Source organism: Ciconia boyciana, chromosome 7 (genome assembly GCF_034638445.1).
Source record: "Ciconia boyciana chromosome 7, ASM3463844v1, whole genome shotgun sequence".
Classification (NCBI taxonomy): domain Eukaryota; kingdom Metazoa; phylum Chordata; class Aves; order Ciconiiformes; family Ciconiidae; genus Ciconia; species Ciconia boyciana.
In genome coordinates, this window is record NC_132940.1 from 33,738,201 (window position 1) to 33,752,043 (window position 13,843).

Genomic DNA, 13,843 nt, shown 5'->3' on the forward strand with positions numbered 1-13,843 from the left:
AATACTGAGATAAATTCACATCAAATATATCCTCCACTTCCGAAAAGGCAGAACCCATGGTCTTCCCATGCAAATGCTGCAACACCATATTTACCTTCAGTACTCTCATCTTGACTTTTTCAATGGTCATTGCAACTTTCGCTGAGTCTGCCTGGCGACTTGGAGAGAACAACTGGTCAAAAGTATAAACTGCATTTTCCATCAGCTAAAAATAATAATTAAAAAATCTGTTAAAGACCAGTAACATGAAATTCCTACATACGTAAAGAAGCATGATAAATGTAACCATTAACTTAAATTGTGTTTTTGAGAAGGTGAAACGCAGAAAGAATAACGGGCCTAAAATCAATAAATATTTCAAGTACTTTAAATGATTGTGGAAGGGGAAGAAAAGCCTTGTTTAGTTAGATTGCAACACTCAGTTTTGGAATGGGAAACCAAAAATAATATTATCTAATTCAAGAGAATAAGAAAATGAAACTACCTCAACTTCTATCTTGAGTTTACAGGCAGGTCAATAATAGGAAGTCTGCTAATGTAACTAAACAAACAGTTATATCAGCAAACTTACTCAGAGTAGATTCATTTATATTGTCCAAAAATTTTCTCCTGTATTTCAGCTCTCTGAAGGCTAACATGCAAGAAATGTTCCAATAAATAAAGAAAAGTAAGCCTCGGTATCATTATTATGCTATCATAGCTTTCTTGTATAGATTTAATTTCATGTCACCATCCAAACTGATGGTGACAAAGACAAAAAGTAGAATCGATCATCTATATATAAAGGCCATAGACAAAACTCATTATCCCTAATAAGAAGAATCCCATTGAATCCTACCAGATTCTAATGGTCTTAATCATTAATACTGCAGATAATTATTTTAAAAGTAATTAATCAGTAGCTTTCCTTATAATACAAATAATTATCAGCAAAAATTGCAGAGTGCAATAATTTCTCACAGAATTATGTTAGGCTGTCATTTGCCATATTTTCAGGTTACCCTGAAATTCTTTAACTACCATTAAAAAATTCTCTTTAATGAAAGAGATTCATTAAAAATATTAAACCCCCTACTCTGAAAAGATATTTCAGAAAAACAGTTCTGCAAGCAGTTATTATGTCTACTTAAGGAGGTTTTGCCTTTTTTAGCTGTGTTTCTATTCAAATTTTACTACATTCTTATTGGAGAAGTACAGGGACATCCACAGGGAGGCTGTCCATACCGCCGGGTCTTGCTTTGCATCACATGGGACCAGCCCAGTTGATATACATAGACAGGCATATACTATAGAGGACTTCTTGTAGTTTGCAAATGAGTATGTACTTTAATGACATATTAAAAGTATATCTTATGGACAAGACATGCTTTTAATTCCTCCTTGGGTAGTAATATTGTCATGAATGAAAATATGCAGTGCTAAATGTTGAAGGCTGATTTTTACAACTGACTTTGCAGATAATGTAGGATTGGACTATACAGACTGTATTTATAAATGGAAATTGAGAAGATGGAGGTGTACTCAATTTGTGTGTGCATCAGAAGGCTGTACAGTAAAGGCTCACGCACTGCAAGACCTTGGATACAAGAAAAAGACAGGATCGGTGTAGAATTAAGTCTGAGGCTAATTAAAAGATTAACTACTCACTTTTTATTTCAGTTTTTATTTGAAGCAAATCATAAATTGGCGTAGTTCTGGTGAAGTCACTGAAGCTGCTTTATTTTATGCCAGTTGAGCATTCTGCTCCCAAATTTCCTAAAATTGGCCACTAGAGGATGCCAAGCTCCCAAGCCAAGGAATCCTGCTCCAGCCTCCACCCGAGTTAGAGTTAAGCAAAATGCTTCTTTTACATTAAGACTACACCAGCATAGACATGTCTGACCTTACTCGTTAATAAAATAAATGTCCATGGACACAAAGTGGAAATACGTACTATTTTTATGAGAAAAATACCAGACTTTTAAAGAGACAGAAGCAATAACAGCATTTTTAGAACAACTTGTTCTTTAATTTAACTTATTTATTGTGAATTTTGGCACATGTTCTGTTCAGAAAAAAAACCCCACTTGGTTTGTATGGGATATATTTTCTGTCTACTTCTTTGTCTTGACTCATGGTCTTCACTTACTGAAAGACATTTTATTTGGCAGCATTTTGGAATGGTCCTCCCTGAAAGACCCAGACATGAAATCAGAATGTTATTTCTGAATAATTGTTTGGCTGCTGATCATGCCTGTACTTAGAAGAACTGCTTTTAGGAAAACCCTATCCCAGCACCGTGCTAGAGACTCGCTTTCCATATTCATAACTCTCACTCCACAGAACTGGACCAGCTCCATTTCACAAGATTACCAACTAGATTATTTAGTTTCTCAGCTACGGATTAAAATCACAGGATTCAACACAGAGCTAAAGGGCCAAATCTGCCTTGTGATCTGGCAATTGAAAGAAGTCTACTGGCCAGCTCCTAATAGATTCCTGGCCAGGCATCCAGAAGAAATAAAAGCAAAGCAAAATTATAGCCTATGCAAACACACACTAGAGAGGAAAAAGAGGTGGAGTTCCTTTTTCATCTGAAATGATGTAGTCACTTCAACTATTCCCATGAGAATTGAAGTTGGTTAAAGCACCTACATGCAGCTACATCCTGAGACATCATCTCTGTCCAAGTAATTGCCAGTTTCTAACATTAATTGCTTTACTTTATATTCACGAGAAAATAAACTACCAAGGAGAAGACGTTCCATTTTGGTTAAATATATTTAAGATCCTTGCTGAAAAATCAGCCCTTGAGAATGGAAATCAGGTAGATTTTAGCCACCCTGTTGGTACAAGCACAACTTTCTCAGGTGCTGAGACACTGAGAATTCAGAACGTCAAGGTTCAGGGGAAGAGATGACCCATCCAAAATTTTTGTGCCTTACTGAAAGACTCATACACATGCAACCTCACAAATATAAATGTGAAACAGATTCTAGCTGTGATTTTCTTAGGTTTTGTTACCTGCACTTTGATTGAGATATATTCTGGGGCTCTTGCACAGCTTTTTATCAAGATTACTTTGAAGCAGATTAGAAAGACAAACCTAACCTGTTCTCCCAGGAGGAAAAACTGGATCTTACAGTACCTCTTGCATGAAGTTCTGTGTTCTCTGAATCACAAAATCAATGTGATAGACCTTGAAGCGACTCTTGAGGTCTTGAAGGAGCTCCTGGAGGAGGTTCACTTTCAGATAGCAGGGCTCCATTTTCACCGAGTTGAATGGTAGGTTCATAAGCTGATCCACATTCTGCGTTCCAGTGGAGGAAGAACAGGTTTTGAGAGAAAGCAACCAGAGGCGAATTTTTAATAGAGAATGTAACAGTGGCCCTAAAACAAATGCTGATATCTACACTCTGGTTGCACAAATACCGCCAGACTTTCTAAGTGACAAAACCAAGTGCTAACATACTACCACCTGGGAAAGCAAATATTGCTTGTCCTTGTGCTAATGTAAAAGGCTCCAGATATATTTTTGTCTTACCTCCTTTAGCTTCGTGATATCATTTGTCTTCTGGAAGTCCTGGATGATTTCATTAACTTCTTTATCAAAAAGTGAGCGGACTTCAGTGAATCCAGAACTCACCGGACCCATGAGCTCCTCCAATATGGATGCGAGAAATGGCTGGATATTTTCTGTGCAGCACTTCTGGGCAGGCTCAGAAACAGTGGCTGGAGTGCCAGACAATAGAACAGTTGCATTTAGGCTACTAAGAGATATAGTGAAAAAAGTAATCTGAACTGATCTACTTTACAATGAATTAAACGACTCTGTATTTTTCCCTGGAGTCACACCTCCACAAAGATGATGAGGGTGATGAAAGGAGAGTTTATAGTTTTATGAGTGACAATGAAACATCTTTTCCCATGCCCCACCTAACCAAACACTAGCAGCCTGGGGGCACTGTGAGAGCAGAGGAAAGGGCAGCTGTCAGTATTGATACACACTGGGAGGTTTGCACAGAGTGTGGCCACAGTGACTCTATAAGGAGTTATCCGAACTTGGTACTCTACAGTTCACTGAAAGCATCCTAGTCTGGTATGTGAGAATATCAACAAACATCCTGTGTTTTATCAAAACAGCTCCTAAATTATCAGCTATTTGTTTATTTGCTAGCTTAAGCAACATCAACTAATGTTTTGCCTGCTTTTTACACTGATTTTTATATTCACAGTAAAATTATAATTGCTTCACATTAGTTTAAAGCCACCTAAGAAGCCCTTTGGATTCAGTATTCTTTGGTAGCCTATGAATTTGTCACATAACCAGAACCTGTTTTTGCGGCGCATTCCTAGACATCAGGTCAAAACCACTACAATTTTAATTATGCTCATGTGACCTGTATCTTCATTACATAAGGCTGTCCAAGTGAAAATGAAAGCAGAATAAGCAACCCTAATCAGGATACTCAAAACCTGTCAGCTCTAGCTCCAACTTAAGAAGACCCGGTATTCTCACAGACACAGCGGCCACAGGTATCAGTTCCCATCAAAGGCAGCAGAGGCTCAAAGCATTTGTTTTCTGAAAACTAGTGTCTCCAGTTGGATTTTTCAAAACACATGAGGATTTCAAAACAATGACATCTGGTAATTTGAGCAACACAATGGGAAACATTAAAAAATTGCTCCAAAACACAGCTGTTCCTCCACTAACCTTTGATTTTTCCAGCTAAGAAGTTCTTGGAGTTCAGAATCTGATCCATGTCTGAGCGAATGGTTCCTTCAAGAGTTTTTGCAAAATCTCTGCATTCTTCTTTCAAGGTACTTAATCCTTCTGACACCTGCTGCTGGACTAAGCCGTAAGTTTCTTCTACGATCTAAACCCAAATTAAATTGAGAAGCATCTATCAGAATCAGCACACACAGACAACTGCTATGAGAAACAACTACTCTGCAAATATCATTACTTACACCAAACCAGGCCCGCTTCCTATCATTCCTCTTTCCTTTCATTTTAGGCAGGATCATCGTCTGAAGGTTAGGCAGGAGTTCCTCCATCACAAGGTTGCTCAGGATCTATAAGGTCAGAAGATTAAAATGACATGTTCACACACTGTTCTTCAGCTGAAAACTGAGCACTCGCATCGCAGAATGATGTGCAAACACAGGCAACCTCAAATATACAATGGCTTATCTATCCCAAGTTGCCAAGAGGACTGGATTTAAAATATTAGGTATGCCTGAGGGAAGCTCCATGCATTTCATCTGAAGCATTTTTCTCTGAAAGACTTTGAGAGACCATGCAGCAATTGACAACAGATGAACTAAGATGCTGAACTAAGATGCCCGTTAAAATTTACTGCATGCCATTATGACATTGCCATGTGAAAATCAATGGAGCTAAAATTATTGGTATCAACTGAGCAACTGGATCAAAAACATTTGAACAGTTGGTTTGCTGACTGCTGCTTCCCCAAACTGACCTTGTTCTGGGACATTCACACCCTCTCAGAGGAGGTATCATCAAGGAGAAATTGTTCTAAAGAGCCATCAGTCAAAGGATGCTTCTGATAGGAAGATAATTGGCCCCAAAAAGAAAGATATGACTGTACCAATGTGGATCTCCAGCACTTTTTTGGGTGAGCACCAACTTCACAATTGAAACAAGAAAAGAAGGAGATCCCAGGAAAACCAGAATATGGGACAGAAATGGAACCCAGAAATGTGGGTAATCTGTGAATCAAATAATTCTACTTTATCTGATTTTTTTTCAAAAATGTGTAACATGATCCAAAAGATTCATTAGCTCCAGCCTAATCCTGAGGCAACAGGGATAAAATAAATAGCTGTTGGAGTTCGTGAAAAACTTTTCAAGCAATTACCTTTGTCAGTAAAAGACAAATATACTGGTCTGAAACCAGTAAAACTTTCACACGGGAGAATTAATGTATGTTAAAGTCTCCTCCCAACATCTCCAGATCCTTGAACAAAAAATACATTAAATATATAATCTAAGAAGATATTCCGTGACAGAGGCGCACCACAGCAGAAAGGCAGGGGGAAGAAAAGTGTCAAAACGATTTCTACACATCAAGCATTTGTGCTGGAATGTAGGAAAATTGAGGAAAAGGTCCATTTTTTTATTATTTCTGTAAGTATATTGTCAGTCTATCATTGCTGTATTTTTCTAAATTGACACTGAGTACTTTTCTCCCTCAAGAACATTGTCACTTTGAAACGGGGTCCAGTGGTTGTAGAAGAGATGCATCACCCTCTCTGATCCCAGCATCTAACTGGCAATTCAGTCTTGCAGATGGTTCCAATTAGAAAGAAAATACATCAGACTGGGAATACAAATGATACCAATTTGGGGGAGTGGTCAATACGCTGGCAGGCAAGGCTGCTATTCAGAGGGACCTAGCTGGGCTGAAGAAATGGTTGGATAAAAACCTCATGAAGTTCAGCAAAAGCAAATGTATAGTCCAACATCTGGGATGGAACAATCCTGCGCACCAGTATAGGCTGGCGACAACTGGCTGGAAAGCAGTTTTGCAGAAAAGGACTCCGGCATCCTGGTGGACAAGAAATTCGACATCAGTCTGCAGGGTGCCCTCACAGCAAAGGGCAACAGCAGGTCAAGGGAGGAGAACGTTCCCCTCTATTCAGCACTTGTCAGACCGCATCTGGAGTGGTGGCCAGTTTTGGCCTACCCAGTACAAGACAGATCTTGACGCACTGGAGTGAGTCCAGCAGAGGCCACCAAGACGGTCAGGGGAGGGAGCACATGACATGTGAGGTGGAAGGAACTGGATTTGCTCAGCCTTAAAAAGATAAGGCTCAGGGGAGACCTTGTTGCTGTCTACAGCTACATAATGGAGGATGTTCAGCAGTCGGAGCCAGACTTTTCTTGGAAATGCACAGGGAAAGGAAGAAGGTGACGGCTACAAACAGCAACAAGGGAAATAGTAATCAGGTATTAAGAAATATGTTTCACCATGAGGGCAGTCATGGGAACAAGTCATGCAATCTCCAGCCTTGGATATCTTCAGAACTCAACTGCACAAACCCCCTAAAGTTGGCTCTGCTTTGAGTGGGGGATTGGGCCAGCTAACCTCCAGAGCTCCCCTTCTAACTAAACTGTCCTCTGGTTCTGTGGTTCTCTTGATAGCGTTACCTAACTTTGTACAGAAGAAGCATCAAAGTCTGGCTTCTTTGATACAGAAAGAATGAAACAGTGTGAGAAAAGTTCCTGGTTTCATTCACTGGCACGCATTTCAGAAGTTTTCTTCAGAATCACCCACTCTGTCAGGCTTTGCACCTCCTCTGCCTAGATTTGAACTGCAACTTCTTCCCTGTCCATCCCACTGAGATGCACCAAACTGGCACTAAATACACAGAGTTACAGGCACACATCTGATTTTGAGAGTCTAGGCTTTCCTCTCAATTTTTTAATTTATGGACACTGTATCTCTGGCCTGAGAAAGCTGCAAGACCTCTCTTTCTCCTGGGCTTTCCTCTTGCTGTGGGCCAACAAGGCAAACTATGCAAGCAGAGGGAGGCAGTTCATCATGGGACCTGCCCTATTTCTATTTCTTTGTGATCTCAGGTCTCTGAACATGTTTCCTATGGAGGCATCTATCAGTGCTGGGGATACACACTAGATTCTTGTATTACTCTACTTAAAGCTTCTCTATTTTGAACTAAACACCTCAGTCCCATATTTGGTTCAGTCATTAGTCATCCTCATGATTCAGAGGAGGGAGGGAGATCTATTTTTTCTGGACATGTTCGTTTTCTGTTCATAGATCTTGCCCAGGTATGTTTGTACTGGCCCACAGTTACAGATGCACAGCTGCTAATTTGTGACGACAGAGGCAGTACTATTGTGCATGTGCTATATAGAACAGCACATAACCCTTTCATCAAGGCTTTTTATCTGTCCCGACTGTACAGCACATATGTGGTTGTCCACAGTCTCTTGAAAGCTTTGAAATGCAGTGGATATCCTGCAAATCACAGAGAGACATAGTAACCCTATAAAAAAGCAGACAAAATGCATCTTAAGGTTCTGTACATTTCTCATTTAATCTGGGTGAAGGATTAATAGCTTGCTCAGCAGTTTCAGTAACATCTCACAGACAAGTATGTAGTCCTCTTTCCTCTCCAGTGGGGCTTGAACAGAGTTTTTCCCAAGTGGTGCATATTTGAACACAGGTTTTTTCCTTGCTTCAACACAGCCCAGCACAGTCTTCATTCAAGCATCACTGCCTTGAGGCAGCCAGCTGCTGGCTGAGCCAATACAGAGTGCAAAAACACTGCTCAACTTTGTATTTTCACCATGCTTGGAGTGCCAGTGTTTCATGACATTCAACCTCACATATTACGGCTGCTCGAGTCGGTTTTAGACATACAGTTAATACTAACGTCAAAGCAACACTGCTTCCTCCAGCTGTTACACTTGACAAAGGGCTCTACGAACACAAGAAACACTCCTTTTGCAGATACCTGCTGTCAAGAGTCCCATGATGCACCAACAGCATGATAGGGAAATGGCAGGAATTTAGACAGCAAAAGTAAGTAAGAAAGGACTCTGACTGTGTGCCACGTAGTGTAAAACAGAGTACCTCCTGGGCATAAGACAGCCCCTACAGAAATATAACACACAATACCCTATGCAATACTCTATTACTGTTGTTTCATACAACTTAAGTTCCTATAGATTATGCCACAGCACCACTCAAATTCAGCTATGCTGACACAAATACCTGTCAAAACCAATGGACTAATTCAGGTCCTAAACTAATGAGTCACCTAACAAAAATCTCACGAATAACCCAAACCGGAGCACCACAGACTGAATAATAACTGTGACAACAGATCAAACATATTCTGAAGAATCTGAGTTCTCTGGAAACATTTTTAGGAATGCTGGGTTGGCTTTATATTTCTGTACTGAAAGGTGCACTGTAGGGGTTTGGGGTTTTTTTAATCGCTTATTCAGGTATCCTTGATTTACCAATATGTTATTCTACATTCATGTTTTACTGATCAATGGAGTTATGCTAGTATAACATTAGTGTGTTGTAGTGCTCTCACTATGTGGCTGTACTGTTGCTTATAACAAGTGTTGTCAAAAATTTCCTGGTTTTAACCCTGTATTTCAGGACTTAAACTACAGAAATACTATCTACAGTTGAATTTATCCTTTGTTAGTAACGAAACCTTAAAAATTAAAAAGAACAAAAACGAAACCAGGAAAAGGAACTTTTACAACATAAAAAAAAATTAGTAGGTCTTCATTCAAGTGACTGGGTACTTGCTGATATTACATCCATGTTGCAGTACCTAGGCAGAACTGCATGAGCTAACGCTGTGGAGACTCTGTCATTATAAATTAATGTCAGGGAATATATTTATTGGCATTCTGCAGAGATTTTTACTGCAACAAATTGTAGCTTGCTTGTTCCAAACCATTCACTTAGCCTGGATATTTGCCTAAAATAATTATTATATTTGGTCAAAGCAGGCCTGAGAACACACTATACTTACAGAATGAATTATTACTAAGAAGATAGTAGCATAACTAGCCTGGATGTCTTCTGATTACAGTTCTCTTGAGGTATATGGGTTATGAGTAAGTAGTTGGCAAGCAATAGGAAAAATAAAACATAAAATGAAACTAGCACTATAATAGCTCCATAACTTGAGGGAGGAGGGGAGAAGAGAAAAACCCTCATTCCCTCCACTGGAAGGATGGAACTCCTTATACTAAGGAATTTATTATCAGATGTTAGCAGGAAACTTCAACCCCTGACATGATGGCACTGGGAAAGACACTGTTTATAGATTCTTCTCCAGTTTCCACATTTTTCAGCATTTCAAAGGTAGACTTCTCCTAAAAGAATAATCTGGTTTCTTAAAACAAAACCCTGGATCATGAACTCTCCATCAGGCTTTTTTCCATTTTCCCAAAGGGAAGCCAGATAGACTTCATCAAGGAAAACACCCAGCAGCTGGTACTAAAGTAAATATTTGCTGCTGAGTGCTCAGTCCTTTGGAAAAAATTTATAAATCAGGGCCCAAATAATGTCTCAATTGCACTAAAAGACAACTGGAGTGATGCCAGAGGATCGGTGGAGTTACTTCAGCTACCATCAGTGCTCCAAAGCTGCTCACTCAGGTGCCCAAATATGGACCCAGACCCTGAGCTTAGCATCTCATTTCTGAAGAACTGAAGTACACAAATTTTTGGCATTTAAATGTGACTGTTACTATGCAAGACTGTTTCAGAAGTCTGGCACAATAAGTAGGTCTACTAGTTTATCCGCTCAGGACTAAAAGCTTCATTTCCAAAGAACGGGGAAAAGCAAAGTGAAGAGAGTTGTCAAAATTTATGTTTAGCTGCTCTTCTGTTCTTCGTAAAGCCTGACCTCCTATGATGGCATCTGGAGGCATTACAGGACAAGCAACAGGAAACTGTTGCATTTAGTAACAAAGGTAATAGCAACAGAAAAAGAAAATAGCAAAGAAAAAATATCTCTTACCTGCAAAAGAGCAGTCATGAAAGACAGAAAAACAGCACAGCCCAAAATAGCTGACAGCGAGTATCTGCTGCATACAAACCATGGGTTCTGAGTTTGTTGTGTATTGCTTTTGGTCTCACCGATTTACCAAAACTATAAACAGCAGCAAATGTGGTTGCAAGACGTTAGCAAGTGCCTCGTTTTAGACACAGCATTTATTCACCAACTGACCCCGTGGCATAAAATTAAAGTAGATGTATAAGCTTTTTGTGGAAATGTGGCCATCCCTACATTCCAGCACAACACAACAACTTTAGTTCACAGCACACTTCCTTTCATTTTCTAGCAAAAAACTCAAAATCAGGTTTATTAAAAAAGAATTATCACTTACATATCAGTAAGCAGTATCTTGAAATCTTGGGTATTTCTACCTACTAGTTTTGTTTTTTTTTTAAAATGCCATTTTTTCCCAAGATGCTTTACAACCTTCACTATCCTCAGAGCTGCCATATCGCAAGCCAAAAAAAAAATCAGGAAGATATTATTTTACCTCTTTTTCGTTGCCAGTTATCATTTCCCACATCCCATAGTGGCCTTTCTCTTGCCGGAAGAACTGAATGGCTTCTAAGAATGCCTGGACTTCGTATGTGGTCTGCTTGAGAAAATCTAAAGAAAACAAAAAGTAACACAAAGGATTTACCCATAAATAACCTTTAAAAAATAACCATCCTTTTTTGATCCATTTTCCTGTTCCACATGCATCTAGCAGTAATATTTTAAAATCATTTACTAAACCTGAATGTCTGAAGACCTTGGGCTTTCATTAAGATTTAGAAGTGTAATGTTGAACTATCACATTGCACATATGAACTATCACAAGCCATCCCATCTAATTTGATAAGTTAAACCAACACCAGCAAATGTTAACGTGGAGCACATGATAAGGTAAAAGTTTTACAGCAGCAAGCCTTGTCTGTGGTAGGCTTTGACAAGGCAGTCATTAACATATGAAAGCTCATCCCTTGCCTTTATACCTATGAGCAATGTAAGATGGTACATGGGAAAAGTCTGACAGCACATACCAGGGCCAAGAGTTGGGAGCTTCTGCTTCTTTAAGAATAGAATTAAGAATTTAAGATAATGATAGTCAGCTGATTGCGGCATGTTGTATGCCCTTGATAAATTGCTAAACCCTGAGTTAACACTCCCCAATAATCTTTTATTTCCTTTGTTTTATTAAGGAATTGATGATCAAGATGATTTTTCAGGAGCATACAATAAAACAGACCTGGATAAAGTAAGCACTGTGTTCATACCAATTAAACACAAAAACTTCTGACAAAATCATGCTGCTTTCCCTAAATATTTCAGGAATGTTTAACCACAGCTCTGGAGTATCTGGTTATCATCCTTGGCTACTGCTGCTAGATGGCAGCCCTTCCCAAGAACAATGTGGTGGCCTGGGGACACTCTGTTGTACAAATGAGACCACAGCACAGAAAAACCTGAGAAGTGGCTGAGCTAGTTTGCTCTTACAAACTCCGGATAACCAGTCGTGCAACAGAAATTACATCTCAGGCAATTTGTTCTTTCCAAAGGCTTTCAAAAGAGTTGCAGCCAACCCTCTCCTTCACAGGAGAGTGCACAAAAACACAGCCAATTAAGACTCCAACAGCAGTTACACAGCAGAACTAGTTTGTCATGATTTGGGGAGAAACAGTCCCTCCTCCTCAAAATGTGGCGAAGCTCCCTAGAGCAATGAGACTGCTTGACAAACCTGAGTAAGAAAAACCAACACTGAAATACTTCAGGAATTCAAGTGCTGTGTCTTTGCTATGAAACGCAGCTTCAGGATTATTGTGAGGATTATTATCTTAAGGGAAAAACAAAGCCACGATGGTTTATTGTCCCCTCTTCAAGGTTATCTACTTGCAGCCTTGATAAGATGAAGTCCTGTTGTGCACACATTAGGAAGAAAGGAGGGAAGAAGAAGAATGTTAATTCTCTCAAAGGTAAGTATGCTGCTTTAAAAGATACTTATATGTGTAAACAATTGTTAAGTGAAGAGTCAGAGAGTAAGTTCTCAAGCCTTGCGTGCCAAACAAGACACTTCTTTTGACTTGTTCATGGAACTTGTAAAGAGAGAAGCTTTACAGGAGGCTTGCATACATGCCAAGGTCAACACAGGGATTATACAAATTATGGGAAACACGAAGGATTAACACTACAGTAATGCCTGAAATGTCTCCTCCATGCACATTACACAAAAATGAAAGCTACAGAAACCTACAATTAGTATCATCAATACTTCACCCTGGCTCCTGCTTGAAAACAGCACCGTATAGATTTTATCTACGTGGAGGGCAATGAGGTTTCAGATCTGCTAAGAGCCCAAATGTCAGAATTTGCCCTTTCGGAGTTTCTCCTGGGCCTAATAATTACTTCAGGAAGGTATGTTATACATACTGAGGTGCAGTAAACACTCTCTCAGTGCCACTCTACGGATGCCGTCCCTGTTTTGCAGATATTTGGAGGTCCAGAGAGATCACACAATTTCTTCAAGTTCCCACGATGATCAAACAAGAGAAAAACAGCCAGGTAAAATCCCAACCATACCTTCACTGCTACCTCCATGATTTATAGCATTTTTAATAGCAAGTCACAAACCAGGATGCTAAAATATCAGTGAAAGTGTTTTAAGTTAGTGTAAGAGTAAGTAAGTTAATAAGTTGTAAGTTCACTGCCAAGAGAACATCCTCTGATGGCAGCTTTAATGAAAGAATGGAGTATTCCACCTGAGAAACTGGTGGAGCATTGCATCCGAAAGCTTTTGTCCTCCCAAAATTAAACTGAATATTTTGACGAGGGCCGGGCTTGGATGGAGGGAGGGAGAACTGCAGCTCCTGCAGCCCTCCAATTGTGACTCACATGTTTTCCTTCTTCACAGCTGTGCTCCCTCCTAACCAAAAGGGACAACAGACCATCCAAAGGGCTGGATCTTGGACCTGCTGAGATGATGATGCGCCAGTGCTGACAAGAGTCTGCCCTCTAAGATCATCAAGTTTTAAACTCCATGCTCAAGGGATTATTCTCTTCTCTGTTCTGACTTGTCCCCAACCCCGTAGAGAAGTGGGAAGAAGGGGCTAAAAATCCAAGAGCGATTCATTTGAATAGTTCATGGGAAAAATATCAAGCTGTAAGTACCATAAAATCCCAATCACGCATTCTTTCCTATGCCAGTAAACACAGGAGAAAAACACAATTATGGCAGTCATACTACAAAAACAGCTCAAAGTAGAAAGGAAGCTTTATCCTTAAAGGCTACTACAATTACTTAATTT

At 39.6% G+C, this 13,843-nt stretch overlaps 1 protein-coding gene across 2 annotated transcripts in view; it reads right to left on the reverse strand.

The window, feature by feature from the left end:
* Nucleotides 1–13,843, reverse strand: part of NIBAN1 (niban apoptosis regulator 1) — a 74,060-nt gene that overhangs the window by 7,946 nt on the left and 52,271 nt on the right. For both annotated transcript variants that reach the window (XM_072866523.1, XM_072866522.1), the window contains 6 exons: nt 11,053–11,168; nt 4,951–5,055; nt 4,694–4,856; nt 3,524–3,711; nt 3,128–3,289; nt 95–205 (listed from right to left, as the gene is read on the reverse strand). In XM_072866523.1, the coding sequence (XP_072722624.1) occupies nt 95–205; nt 3,128–3,289; nt 3,524–3,711; nt 4,694–4,856; nt 4,951–5,055; nt 11,053–11,168 (845 nt within the window). The remainder of the gene's footprint in view (nt 1–94; nt 206–3,127; nt 3,290–3,523; nt 3,712–4,693; nt 4,857–4,950; nt 5,056–11,052; nt 11,169–13,843) is intronic.